The sequence below is a fragment of the Salvelinus sp. IW2-2015 genome, linkage group LG23 (genome assembly GCF_002910315.2).
Source record: "Salvelinus sp. IW2-2015 linkage group LG23, ASM291031v2, whole genome shotgun sequence".
In the NCBI taxonomy this organism is placed as follows: domain Eukaryota; kingdom Metazoa; phylum Chordata; class Actinopteri; order Salmoniformes; family Salmonidae; genus Salvelinus; species Salvelinus sp. IW2-2015.
Genome location: NC_036863.1, coordinates 30347662 through 30363907, shown reverse-complemented (window position 1 = coordinate 30363907; position 16246 = coordinate 30347662). Strand labels below are relative to the sequence as shown.

At 40.3% G+C, this 16246-nt stretch overlaps 2 protein-coding genes across 3 annotated transcripts; both read left to right on the top strand.

Moving 5' to 3' along the window:
- Nucleotides 1–125: 125 nt before the first annotated feature.
- Nucleotides 126–8902, top strand: LOC111950216 (glutaminyl-peptide cyclotransferase-like). Its single transcript, XM_023967632.2, has 7 exons — nucleotides 126–910; nucleotides 1214–1360; nucleotides 1534–1836; nucleotides 2329–2490; nucleotides 2593–2692; nucleotides 3092–3208; nucleotides 5848–8902. Exons 1-7 carry the CDS (start codon nucleotides 677–679, stop codon nucleotides 5991–5993), a joined length of 1209 nt encoding a protein of 402 aa, XP_023823400.1. The 5' UTR covers nucleotides 126–676; the 3' UTR covers nucleotides 5994–8902.
- A 1233-nt stretch (nucleotides 8903–10135) lies between these two features.
- Nucleotides 10136–11853, top strand: sdhaf1 (succinate dehydrogenase complex assembly factor 1). Of its 2 annotated transcripts, none has more exons than XM_023969167.2 (2): nucleotides 10136–10211; nucleotides 11117–11853. In XM_023969167.2, exon 2 carries the CDS (start codon nucleotides 11149–11151, stop codon nucleotides 11488–11490), a length of 342 nt encoding a protein of 113 aa, XP_023824935.1. In that variant the 5' UTR covers nucleotides 10136–10211; nucleotides 11117–11148; the 3' UTR covers nucleotides 11491–11853. The 2 variants fall into 2 exon arrangements, with proteins under 2 accessions (XP_023824935.1, XP_023824933.1); XM_023969165.2 differs by lacking the exon at nucleotides 10136–10211 and adding an exon at nucleotides 10392–10660.
- Nucleotides 11854–16246: the final 4393 nt, after the last annotated feature.

Below are 16246 nucleotides of genomic sequence, written 5' to 3'. Positions count from 1 at the left end.
TATACAGATATAGATAGAACAATACACATATAAATTCATATTTTTGGGCTAATGTGTGACTTTTTTTCAATTCTAGTCTATTGTCATTTTTAGAATTTCTTTCAAATAAACAAGGCACATTTTTCAGTCTCATTTTTCCATCAATTGATAGCATTCTCCTGAATCATTTTCGCGTAAAATTTTCACAGCAGGCGGTCGGAGCTCATGCACCAACTGCAGACACAGAACACCGCGTGTGCACTAAAAATGGGGCCATAACGAAACGACGACGATATGGCGGGGGTCAATATGCGATTAGTGCGGACGTTGATAGTTTATTATTCCTCAGTGGTTGATAGATTTGATTGGATAGATCCGTCGCTGCATGTATGTCCCAACATGACTGCGTGAGTGCTCCATTCAGGTAAAATAGCCTGTATCTTGTTGTTAAATTGTAGCCTATCCTGATGAGATTGTGTTAAATGAAAATAATAGATGTCATAAATGGTTTCATGTTTATTTGCCCACCCTCGGCTCGAGTCTAAGCAGCCAGTGGCCTCATTAATTCAATCGGTCATGGACGTTATTCTCCATTGCCATACGCTAGCATGGAATCATAAGCACTATAACGCACATAGTTAAGAAAGGCTCTGTACCGGACTGAACTGTTGTATGAATCTAACGGTTCTTCCAAGTTATGAGAACCACCCGGAAGCACCGATCTTCTCCGGGCACCAAGCTGCTACTGGGACGCTGCTACCGGCTCCGGATGTCCCGAGTTCGGGTGCTTCTCGTATGCCTATGTGGGATGCTGGCTATAGCTCTGACACTTGGATTTTCTTTCTCGAGTAATGATACAAGCGATGATGATGACAGTATTCATATGGACGATAACACACAATTTCGTGTGCCAGACTTAATAAGGGACAAGGTAGGTGATGGATCCTGCACTGTAGTCTCCGGTTTTCCAATATTGCACTAAGCCTAAGGAGTAGCCTACTTTTTAGGTGCTGCTGTCTTGCTACAGCCTACATACCCCAGCCAGCTGGAACACTTAACCCAGTCTGTTCAACTATATACACTTCACTGATGGCAGACAATTTACCTCAAGTCAGATCTTTGATTGTTCAATAATAACAGTATTTTCTGCCTGGTGACTGACGGTTTTCAAAATGCATATGTGAAAAAACTACTGCAACTGTCTCCTCTCTCCTGCTGTCCTCCCTTTCTGCAGTTGACCCATAACCCCCGTCGGGCCACTGTGGCCCAGATCAAGCGTCTGGTGGGCCAGGTGAATTCAGGTAGACTGTGGTACTCTCTCCTGAGGCCCATCCTGGTAGAGAGACTGCCAGGTACCAGGGGCAGCCGTAGGGTGCGTGAGGTTAGGAACTCTACTGACTCCAGCAAGAGACATCAGGGTAGAACGTCTGTAATTAAAGTGGAACTGGTGTCTCTTTATCCCAGTCTTACATGTTATTGTATCAATTAACATTTTGTTTTCTGAAATAATGTCCTTAGATTAAAATCACACTGTTTTTTCTGTGACTGCCACAGCATATCTACAGCCATCTAGAGTTCCTGTCAGCGGGTTGGTCGTTGGAGGTCGACTCCTTCAACTCTGCTACCCCAAAGGGAATTATCACCTTCTCCAACCTGCTGGCAGTCCTGGACCCCTCGGCCCCACGCCGTCTGCTGCTGGCCTGCCACTACGACTCCAAGGCTATGCTCCCAGCTTCCAAAACCCCCGACGGGCCTCTCAGGAGGTTCCTAGGGGCCAGCGACGCGGCCGTCCCCTGTGCCATGATACTGGAGCTGGTGACTGCTCTGGACTTCCACCTGAAAGTGCTAAAACAACAGGTAAATACTGTCTGCTCTGCTACTGTAGGACAAGGGTACGCTTCAGAGGGCAAGGATGAAAGTGATGACTTGACAGATCCTTTTACGTTCCTGGTTGCACTGGGAATATAAGTTGTTGGATTTGCGGAAAACTGATGACAGGATGAGGCTTCAGTGTGTTGTTGGGCTACCCTCTGACGTGTTTGCCTCTCTCCCGGGATGTCAGACTATTTATAGATCTGGAGTCTGACCCATGCACACACATCAATTATTCAAACATTTATATCCAAATGAAACTGTGCAGACATTTATAGGTTGAGGCACAGACATCATTAACACTCACCGGACATCTCCCGTGTTGGCATCAGAAGCAATGTATTTTAAAGGATATTGAATGATAGTCACATATTACTCGACCAATATATATTTTTCTAAGCATATATGTTATATTACAAGAAAATGTATCACTCCAACCCCTGTATCATTCTTTCTGTCTGTTTTTCTCTCTGGTAGAAGTCACAGGTGACTTTGCAGTTGGTCTTCTTTGATGGTAATGAGGCGTTTGATCAGCCGAGCCCCTCCGACTCTCTGTACGGCTCACGTTACCTTGCTGACCAAATGTCCCGTACACCTCACCCTCCAGGAGCCGAACATACCACCCTGTTACATGCTTTGGTGAGGCTTTGTTAGTGTTTGTTACAATGTTCCATTGCCAAGCCTTATGTAGTATGCAGTTAATGTTTTGCTTAGCTGAGTGTTCTGTATGTTGAATGGCAGGACCTGTTTGTTCTTTTGGATCTGATTGGTGCCCCTGACCCTATGTTTGTCAACCACTTTGATGACACTGTACGCTGGTTTGATGAGCTGATATATGCAGGTACGGCCCCCACCTCTTATCTCAAAATGTATACTCCATATACTGTATCACAAAAATGTCCTATATTGCCAGGTAAATTAATGAATTTTTATCACGCTCATTGCTCACTGTAATCGTAATGGGGCAAAAGCGTATTGTAATGGAGATAGTGAGGTAGAGGGACACTAGAATGACAGAAAGAGCCAGGGAGCAAGGCAGAGAGAGTTTTGTAGGTGGATGACTGACTCATGCTAATACAGGACCAGGCTCTGCAGTGCTGATTTGGCTATAATTCCACTCAGGCACAAGTAATAAGACACCTGAAATGAGCTGTTCTTCCTCCATCATTTTTTCTCTCCTCTCTGCTTACCCTTTCTCCACCCCCCATGCCACGCGGTGGCTGTCATGTCCGTCTGCTAGAGAGGAGGCTCCATAAGCTGGGTCTGCTGTCCTCCCACCCCAGAGAGGTGAGCTACTTCAGGAAGGACATAAACCTGGGCCCTGTGGAGGACGACCATGTGCCATTCCTCCAGCAGGGTGAGAGAGCACACCCACATAGATAGGCAGATGGTCAGAGGGCACATTTACTGACTAACAAGGATGGACGTTTAACAGTACACCATGAAAATATACAAGTGGAGGCTCCTCAGAGGAGGAAGGGGAGGACCATCCTACTCAGTGAATTTCATATTTTGTTTTATAGTGAAACATTAAAGATGCACAATGCGGAAATCACTTGTCTATTTCCTGGTTGCAAAAACTTGAATAGTTCGCCTAATTTCAGTTTATGTGAAGTATAGTGTAGAGCCCTCAAACTCAACTCTGGACCTCAAAGCAATTTKCACTGCAATGTGCACTTAATTATCAGATAGAACAGAAAACCAGCAGGCTCCGGACCTCGTAGGGTAAGAGTTGAATACCCCTGGTGTAGAGAATCATTGTACCATCTAAACTGTGGTGAAATATATTTTACATAACCAAAAACATTGTATTTTCAGCTGTTTAAAGATGGTGTACAAAACCGAAAGTAAAAGACGCAAAAAAACATAGAAATTGCGCATATAGAACAGATCTACCGCTTCTTAGAGTATGACAAATCTATAACTCACATTTCTATGAAATGTTTGTCAAGTCACCCAAAAAGATACATATTGCAAGTTCTCCTTTGTAGGTAAAACTATACTAAATATATTCACGTCACCAAATAACTGATTAAAACACAGTTTTGCAATGAAGGTCTACAGTAGCCTGTAGGGTAGCACCATGGTGTAGCAGAACAGCTAGCTTCCGTCCTCCTCTGGGTACATTGACTTCAATACAAAACCTAGGAGGCTCATGGTTCTCACCCCCTTCCATACACTTACACAGTAATTATGACGACTTCCGGYGGACGTCCTCCAACCTATCAGAGCTCTTGCAGCATGAACTGACATGTCCATCCAATCAAAGGATCAGAGAATGAATCTAGTAGTGAAAGCATAAGCTACAGCTAGCTAGCACTGCAGTGCATAAAATGTGGTAGTTGACTCAAAGAGYGAGAAAGACAATAGTTGGAACAGTTTTGAACAAAGGAATTTTGTACAAAATTAAGGAGAAGCAGCAGAGCGAAATARATWTTTTTCTTTCAGTTTCACTTTGACTTACACTAGCTAATGCAGCTAATTTAGCGTCTTCAACAACCTGACTCAAACAGCGAGGTATGATATTTATGTTAGTTAGCTGGCTAAGGCTATCCGACACGTTCAATTCAAGGTGAGCTTTCGGTTTTATAAGTGTATTGCCACTGGGGCCTGCCGGTGTAACTGCTAAACTGCTTGTTGTACACTACTGCGTGATTGTACACATGGATTGGATTGTGGGTTTACTAACGTGTTAGTTATAGTAGCTATGTTGACTATGAAGTTAGATAATATGGTGACAACAATGTAGGCTGTGTGTAGCAGTTATGGTATGAAGGTTTGGCTTGGAGAGGTTTATTTCACATGGGCACAGACAGCTGTTGTGTTGTGCACTGAACTCCACAAGCGAAGGGAAAATATGAGAAGAGAGCGTGTAAATGTGATGATGATGTTTGTGTGGCTGCTATGAAAGTGAACTGTGTGTGCTTATAAGGGCACAAGGCGAGACCCAGATGCAGACACGGGAGGCAGATGGTTTGAGTCCTTGATATTTATTATATCCAAAAGGGGTAGGCAAGAGAATGGTCGTGGACAGGCAAAAAGTCAAAACCAGTTCAGAGTCCAGGAGGTACAGTGTGGCAGGCAGGCTCGAGGTCAGGGCAGGCAGAATGGTCAGGCAGACGGGTACAGAGTCCAGAAAACAGGCAAAGGTCAAAACCGGGAGGACTAGTAAAAGAGAATAGAAAAGGCAGGAGCACAGGAAAAAACACACTGGTTGACTTGGAACATACAAGACAAACTGGCACAGAGAGACAGGAAACACAGGAATATATACACCGGGGATAACAAGCGACACCTGAAGGAGGTGGAGACAATAACAAGGACAGGTGAAACTGATCACGGTGTGACAGTGCGGGTGAACAGGGGTGTATTTATTCCGCCAGTTCTGTTGCAAAACGTTTCGTAAATGGAAGAAAACGGAATGAAACAGGGATGGACCTACCTGAATTTGTCCACTAGAAACTTTTGTTTAAGTTTTGCAACTGTTGGACTAATGATTACACCCTAGATCAGCTAGATGCAGGCATTACTCCAATTTGTCTTTCGACCTTTGCACCTACGTTATAAACTTAATTTGTAGGCTAGGTTGTAACAACCTCATGATGGGTATAGGGCAAATACGAGTATCATGTAGTAGCCTAAACATATCGACGTTACATTGAGCTGGGTGAATGTAATATGAAAGACAGACAGTCATCCAATATGCTGTAATAGAAATAAGGCCATGCTCATAAAAGAGCGTCCTCCTTAATCTTAAACCGCCACTGATATCTACACAGCTGATTAGACTATAACCTTATGACTGTACTGTATCTGCAGAGAGTGGTGTCCTCCCTCTGCTTTAGTTTTATCCCTGTAGAACTTAATCTACCATCTGCCTTTTTTTTCTCTCCCTCTATTAACCTCTGTCATCCCCTACACTCTACCCTATCTCATTTGTCTGCTCCCCGCCCCTGTCTCTCTGCCATTCCCACCCACTCCCCTCTATGCCTGCAGGGGTTCCAGTCCTACACATGATCACAACGCCCTTCCCTTCCTTTATGCACACTCTGGAGGACACCGCGGAACACATCCATTCTCAGACTATAGAGAACCTCACCAAGGTGCTAGTAGTGTTCCTTGCTGAATACATAGGACTCTGACTGACGTTTCCTCCCTTTACTGTTGCTCATAGACATGTATCCTTTAGACTTTATGCCACAATCACCCAGATGCATTTTATAATACCAGCCACTCTCCCACATAATCAATTTACAATCATCAAAGTCCTATCATACCATGCCTTTTTTCTACATCACCTATATCCCTCGTTCTAGAATCTATACCCTAGTAGTCTTGTTGTTGTTGTTTTCTATCCATTCTGGAGCCATACTAGAAAACGGTTGAAATTAGGATTGTGATTATAGAGGCCTTTTATATACCCTGTCCCTCACATTCCCATAATCCATGTGGAACTCAGACTTATGCAAAAACAGAATGATAAACTTGATTAGGTGACTTTTCTCAATACGTTCAGTAAATGAGGTTGTGAACACTAGAGTATATAGTGTTTCCCAATGAGGGAAGTTCAAGCTAGATCATGTGGATAAAAAAAGATTAAAATACTAAATAAAGAGGTGATATACAGACATTACTGTACATATTTGTTCCCCAAAAATCACTTATATGTTTAGGACAGACAGTCCAGTAATAATATAGCAATAAATATGTGCTTTGGGAAGTGCTAGATTATATGGGATATAGTTGTGTATTAACAGTGCCTTCAGAAAGTATTCACACCCCTAGACTTTTTTCACATTTTGTTGTGTTACAGCCTGAATTTAAAATGGATTAAATTTAGATTTTTTTTTGCCACTAGCCTACCTACAATACTCCATAATGTCAAAGTGGAATTATATTTTTGAAAATGTTGCAAATTAATTACAAATGAAAAGCTGAAATATCTTGAGTCAATAAGTATTTGACCCTTTTGTTATGGCAAGCATAAATAAGTCTCATGGACACACTGTGTACAATAATAGTGTTTTACATGATTTTTMAATGACTACCTCATCTCTGTGTCCCACACATACAATTATCTGTAAGGTCCCTCAGTCAAGCAGTGAAATTCAAACACAGATTCAACCACAAAGACAGGATTTCTTCCAATGCCTCACAAAGAAGGGCACCTATTGATAGAAGGGAAAAATAAAATTTAAAAAATACATTGAATATCCCTTTGAGTATGGTAAAGTTATTAATTACACTTTGGGTGGTGTATCAATACACCCAGTCACTATAAAGATACGAGCTTCCTTCTTAACTCAGTTGCCAGAGAGGAAGGAAGCCGCTCAGGGATTTCAACATAAGACCAATGGTGACTTTAAAACAGTTACAGAGTTTTTTGGGGCTGTGATAGGATAAAACTGAGGATGGATGGATCAACAACGCTGTAGTTACTCCACAATACTAACCTAATTGACAGAGTGAAAGGAAGCCTGTACAGAATAAAAATATTCCAAAACATGCATTCTGTTTGCAACGAGGAACTAAAGTAATAATGCAATGAAATGTGGCAAAGCAATTAACTCTTTGTACTGAATACAAAATGTTATGTTTGGGGCAAATCCAATACAACACATTACTGAGTACCACTCTCCATATTTTCAAGCATAGTGGTGGCTGCATCATGTTATGGGTATGCATGTAATTGTTAAGGACGGGAGTTTTTCAGGATAAAAAGAAACAGAATGTAGCTAAGCACAGGCAAAATCCTAGATGAAAACCTGGTTCAGTCTGCTTTCCACCAGACACTGGGAGATTAATTCACCTTTCAGCAGGACAATAACCTAAAACACAAGGCCACATCTACACAGGAGTTGCTTACCAAGATGACAGTGAATGTTCCTGAGTGGCCGAGTTACAGTTTTGACTTAAATTTACTTGGAAATCTATGGCAAGACTTGAAAATGGCTGTCTAGAGCTTGAATAAGTTTTTAAAGAATAATGTGAAAATATTGTACAATCCATGAGTGCAAAGCTCTTCGAGACTTACCCAGAAAGACTCCCAGCTGTAATCGCTGCTAAAGGTGCAAAGTATTGACTTGGGTGTGAATTCTTGTGTAAATTAGATATTTCTGTATTTCATTTTCAATACATTTGCTAAAATGTGTCATTATGGGGTATTGTGTGTAGATGGGTGAGAAAATCCCTCGATTTAATCCATATTGAATTCAGGCTGTAACACGACAAAATATGAAATAAGTCAAGGGGTATGAATACTTTCTGAAGTATTTTATAGTAGCTTATGCAAGTAATGCGAAGTTATGCTTCCTACATAGACCCAACAGTTCCAACTCTGTTTGTAGAAATACATGTACTATGTATTAGGATGAAGATAAAGATTAATCAAATGTATTGGTATGACTTTGTATATTGAGCATTACGATATGTAGAGATATATATCTAGAAGTAATACTAGGTTCAGTGCCAATGTGTCACATAGTATTTGTATACTGAAAGAGTCGCATCCACCAGTTAACTGGTCAAAAAGCGATAATAACTGAATTGAAAAGTATGATTATTGTGTACTGTATGCATCCGCAATTGTAGCACAACAATGGCTTTCACATGATAAGTTGTCAGCCAGCAGAATCTAATAATGCATAATAAGAAACTATTTTATGCGCAATACTTGCTACAGCAAACTCAGTGACAACATTATTATACTGAATGAACCAGACTGTGTGAATGGATGCTGTAACTGTCACAGTGTTGTTACATAGCCTGGCTGACAGTCTATTTCTGCTAGCCAACATGTCTTATAATTGTTTTGCCGAAAGAAACCTGGCTTCCATTGGAGTCATGCCATCTCCTATGTGAAAGATTGATTGAGGCTATTTTGTACTTCAACCCTCAACCCAATATTGTATTGCACTACTATCTGGCATCGCCTCATACTTTAATTATGTTTGTATTATTATTGAACTGTATGAAAAATGTATATGAAATTAAGGATTGCTTGCATAGAATTCCACACAGAATGTTTTCCTAAATAAAGATTATAAACTTGTTTGATTTGTTTAATTTCATGTGTGAGAAATTTGTTGAAACATGTTAAGTTCACCCCAACATTTGAGCCTGTACTAAGCTGATGGAACCCCAACATTTGAGCCTGTACTAAGCTGACAACAGAATTGTGAGGTGAGACATCCAAGCCAATAGAGGGCAGTGTAACTAACACCCAACGCAACAGTTCCGTCGCCTTTGGCTTTCGTAACATTAACATTTAAACACAGAGTTTCTAAACTCAGAGGCGCAACATCGCGAGACATCCGGGAACGCTTGCGAAACAGACCAGGCCTGGGTTTCGCAAAGGTATCGTAGCACTAGCCATCTTGAATCCATTGAAACTCAATAAACGAAAGATAATTTTAGTGCTACAATGCTTTTGGGAAAATCAGCACAGGCCGGGGTTTGAGAAGTGAAAAATGGTTCGTTAGTTGTTAATTTTCTCGAAATCTAAAGGCACAACGTAGATTTGAGCCAATGACTCAACGAGTTTAACATGTTATTACGCCAACCTCGTGAAAGTGACAAACTGACACGTTTTCATTTTCATCAAAAACAACTTTATATCGACTTGATGTCCTGGGTCATTCCTACTTTTCGGTACCTTTTCTGTCCCCAGGAAATATCAGTTCTTATTTAGTGTAATATGTAGATTACAGAAGGCTTTAAATATAAGGCCAGGTGTCCTTAACCTTAAAAAAAACATAAAAATATGGATCCTGAAAGGGAGTTTTATGCAAAAAAAATTGTCAGTGAATGTTGGCGTTTTTGGTTTTTGTCCCCAGTTATCTACTTCCACAATAAATATGCCATAAAATAATAATACAAATTCTAATCTTTCTTCATTCTTTTATAGTCCTAGTTAAAGTCTCTTTCATCAATAAAGTATTTTTCATAATTATTGTATTTATTATTTTATTTACGATTTTCCCTGATCACTTTCCCTGTTTGTTGTAATTCTCCATTTAAGAAAACAACCCCTTCCTACAATGACATCACATTTAGGAAGTGTCGTAATTTCTTTGGTGGGAAAACTATTGTGCAAAACTAAATAAATATAAACACTCAGTTGTTAGTCTGTATGTCCCACTCATAAATGTCCACTATGTTAGGCTAAATTATGGAGAAAATGTAAATATGTTTGATAGAGAAGTTAAAATCCTGTTAAAGTGTTCACCATTTCGCTAGCCAGCTCAATCTTGCTCACTCACAGAGCTATGGCTAATTTAYGCTCAACATTCCCACCCTGTTAGATTCCACCCTGTTAGGATTATGCACCTAACAAATTGGAAAATGCACCCAATATTTTTGTAAGTGCCTGAGCTTGACCAATTTGTTTTTCTGAAAGTCAAACATGCCCATTTTCTCTTAGAATACTATTTAAAATACATATACATTTTTTTCTCCAAAAGTTTTGAGGGCCACATCGCACCGCAAGAGAGGAATGACCCGCCTGCACATGACGTATTTATACGCATGAGTTTAGCTAGCAAACGTCGCTGTGACATCGCCTAGAAGTCTGATATGGGGAAGCAGTTTTGGCCTATCTTCATACTGTACTGTCTTTGATACATAGCTAACATGAGTTATCATGAAGGTCGTGCTGTGTTAGCGAGCTAGTGTTTTAGCAATATGTTCATCAAACGGTTTAAGTGGTAAACAGGTTTTTAACGGGAGGTTCACACTTGATATGAAACGCATTTCACTATCAAATGCAGGCAAAGTTACTGTATTTTCGAAGTTGATACTGACTGTCAAGGTATGTTAGTTTGCAGGTTAGCTAGCTAGCAGTTCTAGCCCAGTAAATTCGACTAGCTAGCTAGTATCTAGCTACTTGACTTTAAACCATATTGTGGTGTTTTAGTATCAGCCTGTATGTGGAATGTCTTGTAAAGTGTTCAACTTTGTGGTTTGTGTAGGTTAGCCACTAGCTAGAAGTTTTATTGATGTGACTCACGCATATAATACTGTTCCGGTAATGTTACTGTCCACTGTCTGGGATGAGTTCGGGTCCCTGACTGTCCATACTGAGTTTATTTATCATCAGGGATATTGGTTTCATGGGCTATCATRATGAGGCTAATAAATTATTTAGGACCGTATAGTGTTTCTTCAGAAACACACCTATAACCATAAGATAATATTTATAATGACAACTAACATGGCCAGTTAATATCATTATTTCACCAGTCACTATGATGTCTTTCTCCCATAGGTGTAGGAGACACTTCATCTACACCCTGATGCATGTGTTGTGACGGTGAGGCTGCTTCATTCTCTATCCTCTGGTCAGTCGTCTTCCCTGGTCATCTGTGTTGCTGGTGCCCTGTGTTCCACACCATGGTACGCCACAGTAAGCTGCAGAAACAGGTGTTGTCTCTGTACCGCCAGTTCCTGCGTGCTGGCCAGGACAAGCCAGGCTTTCTACCCAGGATCCGGGATGAGTTCCGAGAGAACTCCCACATCAAGAAGACTGATGTCATGCACATAGAATATCTTTACCGGCGCGGACAGAGACAGCTAGACCAGTTGAAAGATGTGAACACAAAGCAACTAGGAACTTTCTCCAAACCTAAAGCAGAGAGATGACCAAAACCATTTCCTTCTCTACAGCCTCTGTTGTCGCTACCTCTAGCTGGATACATCAGCATCCACTATGTAATTACATTAATAAATCACTATTCAGATTACTACTCCTTTCAATCTGCAGCTGAGTAAGTGCAGTCATTGTCCTAAGCAATGGCCATGGATCTGAACTGTATGACGGCACTATTGTCCTCTGTCAGAGAGGTGGACACCACTGATGATGAGGATGAACATTTTTAAAACAGTCTCTGGCCAGTGAGTTTGTTGGGTTGAGCAGACCATTTGCTCTGGTCATTGTTGTAAAATACTTTCATCTAGCTACATTAACCTGTTGAGTGTTTTGGATTAAAGACGATATGATCAGTATGAGAAGTGAATTTGACTATTATTTTAAAGGTCTAGCTAATACTATTATATGCTTACGTGTCACAAGAGGTCAAGTAATGGCATTATATAATGCTTATGAAATGTACGTTAAATAAACATGTATTGTCACATATACCAGATAGGTGAAGTGAAATATGTTGTTTTATAGGGTCAGCCATAGTAGTATGGCACCCCTGGAGCAAATTAGGGTTAAGTGCCTTGCTTAAGGGAACATCGACAGAATTTTCACCCTGTTGGCTTGGGTATTCAAACCAGCGATGTTTCAGTAGCTGGCCCAACGCTCTAACTGCTAGGCTACCTTCCACTCACAGGTGGCATCACACAAATTAGAAATGCCTGAGTAATTTTGATATTGACTGTCAGAACCAGAAAGTAACTCAAGCTAACAGCCCAATCCCAAATGGAATCCTTGACCCTACTCCCTATGCACTTGTGGAAATCTGAAATTATTTGGTTGGTATAAGCAATATGGTGAAACTTCAACCTAGCATATGAGAGGGCAAGGTGCAGCTATTAGCATATTGGTTGCACCTGTCAAATCCTCTCAGATCTCAAGTGTGTAGGGTCTACTATAGGGGGATATCTCAATTGCATTTCCTTGACTCCTCGTGTCCTCTCGCCTCATTCTCAAAACCCATTGGAGGAGAAGGTCAGATGGGTGTGAGGAGAAGACATGAGGAGGAAATGCAATTCAGATTCTCACTAGGGTTCCATTTGAGATTGGGTCATAATCTTGACAGCTCAATATGTAAGGCTCTTGCTTTAGCCGCTAGGTGGCGGTAATATGGGTAGATCTCAGCACATGAACTAGAAGCAGAAGCAAAGATGGTGGATAAATGAAAGATGCCGTTTACCATTGAAAAAATGGTCCGTTCCGGTCTGCTTAACGGGTTGACTAGGCACCAATGCAATAGCAGCTGGCTCTGGTCTGTTTAGTTCAGGGATGGGCAACTGGTGGCCCCTTTAATGTCCCCCAGATCAACCCCCCCCCCCCCCTAAACTTATCATGGTTGAATTACTTTGTTAGTCATCTCACTCAGATATCATATTAAAAACTGCAAACATTTCTCTCCACCCTATGGCAAAATGTGTAGAATTGCAGGAAATTAGCTGTAAAACTGTGGCCCCCCATGATGAGTTCAGATTTTTTGTGGCCCCCCACCCCCATCAAAGTTGCCCATCCCTGGATTAGTTAATTGACTGTATAATACTGTATAGGAACACCTGCTCTTTTCATGACATAGTCTGACCAGGTGAATCCTGGTGAAAGCTATGATCCTTTATTGATGTCACTTGTTAAATCCACTTCAGTCAGTGTAGATGAAGGGGAGGAGACAGGTTAAAGAAGGATTTTTAAGCCTTGAGACGGATTGAGTATGTGAATGGGCAAGACAAAATATTTAAGTGCTTTTGAACGGGGTATGATAGTAGGTGCCAGGCGACCTGGTTTGAGTGTGTCAAGAACAGCAACGCTGCTTTGTTTTTCACACTCAAAAGTTTCCTGTGTGTATCAAGAATCCAATCAACTTGACATAACTGTGGGAAGCATTCTGTGGAACGCTTTCGACACCTTGTAAAGTCCATGCCCTGAGGAATTTAGGCTGTTGTGACTGCAAAAGAAGGTGCAACTCAATATTAGGAAAGTGTTCCTAATATTTTGTACACGGTGTATATAGCCTTATTTAAGGTAGATATAATTGTTGTCAATTGTATGTTGTCTTTGTCTATTTTCTAATATGATACATATTGCCTTATTTTAATTATTGTAATGAATGTATATTAAAAGCATTGGTGGAAAAGTACCCAATTGTCATACTTGAGTAAAAGTAAAGATACCTTTTAATAGAAAATGACTCAAGGTAAAGTGAAACTCACTCAGTAAAATACTACTTGAGTAAAAGTCAAAAAATATTTGGTTTTAAATATACTTAAGTTTTAAAAGTAAATGTAAATGCTGAAGTATACTTAATTATCAAAAGTAAACGTATAATGATTTTAAATTCCTTACAAGGTTTCACAAACTCGGTCCCCAAGGGATGCACGTTTTGTTTTTTTGCGTAGCACTACACAGCTGATTCAAATAATCAACTAATCATCAAGCTTTGATAATTTGAATCAGCTGTGTAGGGAAAAAACCAAAACGTGCACATTAAAAACGCTGTATTAAGCATACCAGACTACATGATTTTCTTGTGTTTTTTAATTTATGGATAGCCAGGGGCACACTGCAACACTCATCATTTACAAATGAAGCATTTGACCAGAGATGTTCTCTTGATAAGTGCATGAATTGGACCATTTTCCTGTCCTGCTAAGTATTCAAAATGTAATGTCAGGGAAAATGTATAGAGTAGAAAGTACATTATTTTCTTTAGGAATGTAGTGGAATAAAATTAAAAGTTCTTAAGAATATAAATAGTAAAGTAAAGTACAGATACCCTAAAAAACTACTTAAATATTTTTAAGTGTTTTACACCACTGATTTAAAGGGAGACTGTTCTGATGCTTTTTAGGCAAATTATTGAACAAAAGATAACTCATGTCTTCATTCATATGACCTAGACTTCATACATCAGGTTTTTGCCAAAAGATAAAGAGTGGGTTGTGATTTAGGGACATTGCCATGTTTCATTCTGTCCATAGCACAATGCATGATATGTGTGGTAAGTGCTACATGAAAAATTGAAAACAGAAAAAGAATGGATGCAAATAGAGCAGCATTAACACAAGACTACAGCACTAAACATCATATGCTCTTAAAATAGGCTAATGAACACAAGACTGCAGCACTAAACATCATATGCTCTTAAAATAGACTAATGAATACAAGACTACAGCACTAAACATCATATGCTCTTAAAATAGGCTAATGAACACAAGACTACAGCACTAAACATCATATGCTCTTAAAATAGGCTAATGAATACAAGACTACAGCACTAAACATCATATGCTCTTAAAATAGGCTAATGAACACAAGACAGCAGCACTAAACATCATATGGTCTTAAAATAGGCTAATGAACACAAGACTACAGCACTAAACATCATATGCTCTTAAAATAGGCTTGACTACACACACTGATATATGATCTGAAATCACTAGAAAAAGAGTTAGCTGAAGGATATTTTGCAGGTGTAAATGCAGGTGTCACTCTTTCATGCACAGCCTCTTTCTTCTGCACCTGGACACTCAGTGCTCCAGTGTCCTAGCATGAAGCCATGCCCCTCTAGTACCCCTCAGCCCTCATCCAAGATTAAAGGCAGACAGACAAACACAAAAGAGAACAAAGCCATCCTTCCCACACAACCTACAACAGAGAGGACTTATAACTGAGGCATTTGGGACAGAAACGAAGGAGAGAGGAGAACATACATTGTATGCTGGTTGTCTGAAAAATATACTTAGTTAATCACTTGGTAAACTCCTGATAAGAGTATCATCAATAAGTTGTGAACCACTTCAAACGCCACATTTGCAATCAGATGTTGCAGGGATAAATACCATGCAAAACTTTCTCTAAAAGGAATTGAGCTGTTGAATAAGAAGTTGTTGTGTTTTAATCAGTTTACAGTCCAGATCCAGTGTTTTAATCAGTTTAGATATTTGCATATCAATAATATATTGAAGACCACCAGTCTCACTGCCCAGTGAGGAGGAAATGCTAGATTGAATGTTGATTACAGGTTGGAGGACCTGAATAGAAAAGCTTCTAAAATCAAGAAACGATTATTACACCAATCAAGGTATGCTCTAGCACACATGGTTTTTCCCTCTGAGCTTTCCCCCGTCTCCTTTAGGGACCCTCCCTTTCAGTACTTCTGGCTCTCTCTCTTATCCTTCTCCTCCTCTCCCTGTCCTTTCCTCTCTCTCTCTCTCTCCTCTCTCCTTCTCTCTTTCTCTCTCTCTCTCTCTCCTCTCTCTCTCTCTCTCTCTCTCTCTCTCTCTCTCTTCTCTCTCTCTCTCCTCTCCTCTTCATCTCTCTCTCTCTCTCTCTCTCTCTCCCCTGTCTCTCTCTCTCTCTCTCCCTGCCTCTCCCTCTCTCTCTCACTCTCTCACACACACACACACACTTAAACAACGAATATATTTAAGTCTGTGATGGCAACATTTACGGATCAGATTGCTTCTCCACATCTCCCCCATCTCCATTGTCACTGATCATCAGATCCTCGGAAATGTGTACCCAGCGCAGATAGGCTACCTCGAACCGCAGATCAAGTCTCACCATGACGATGGGCAAAAACTGTTTGAATAAATTGTGGAATCATCGGATTAATCAAGATATATAAAATCAGGTATGTTTTGTCTCTCTTTATATTTCAGATAATATATGATATTAATTATCAAAGAGCCTTATGAACATTTCATG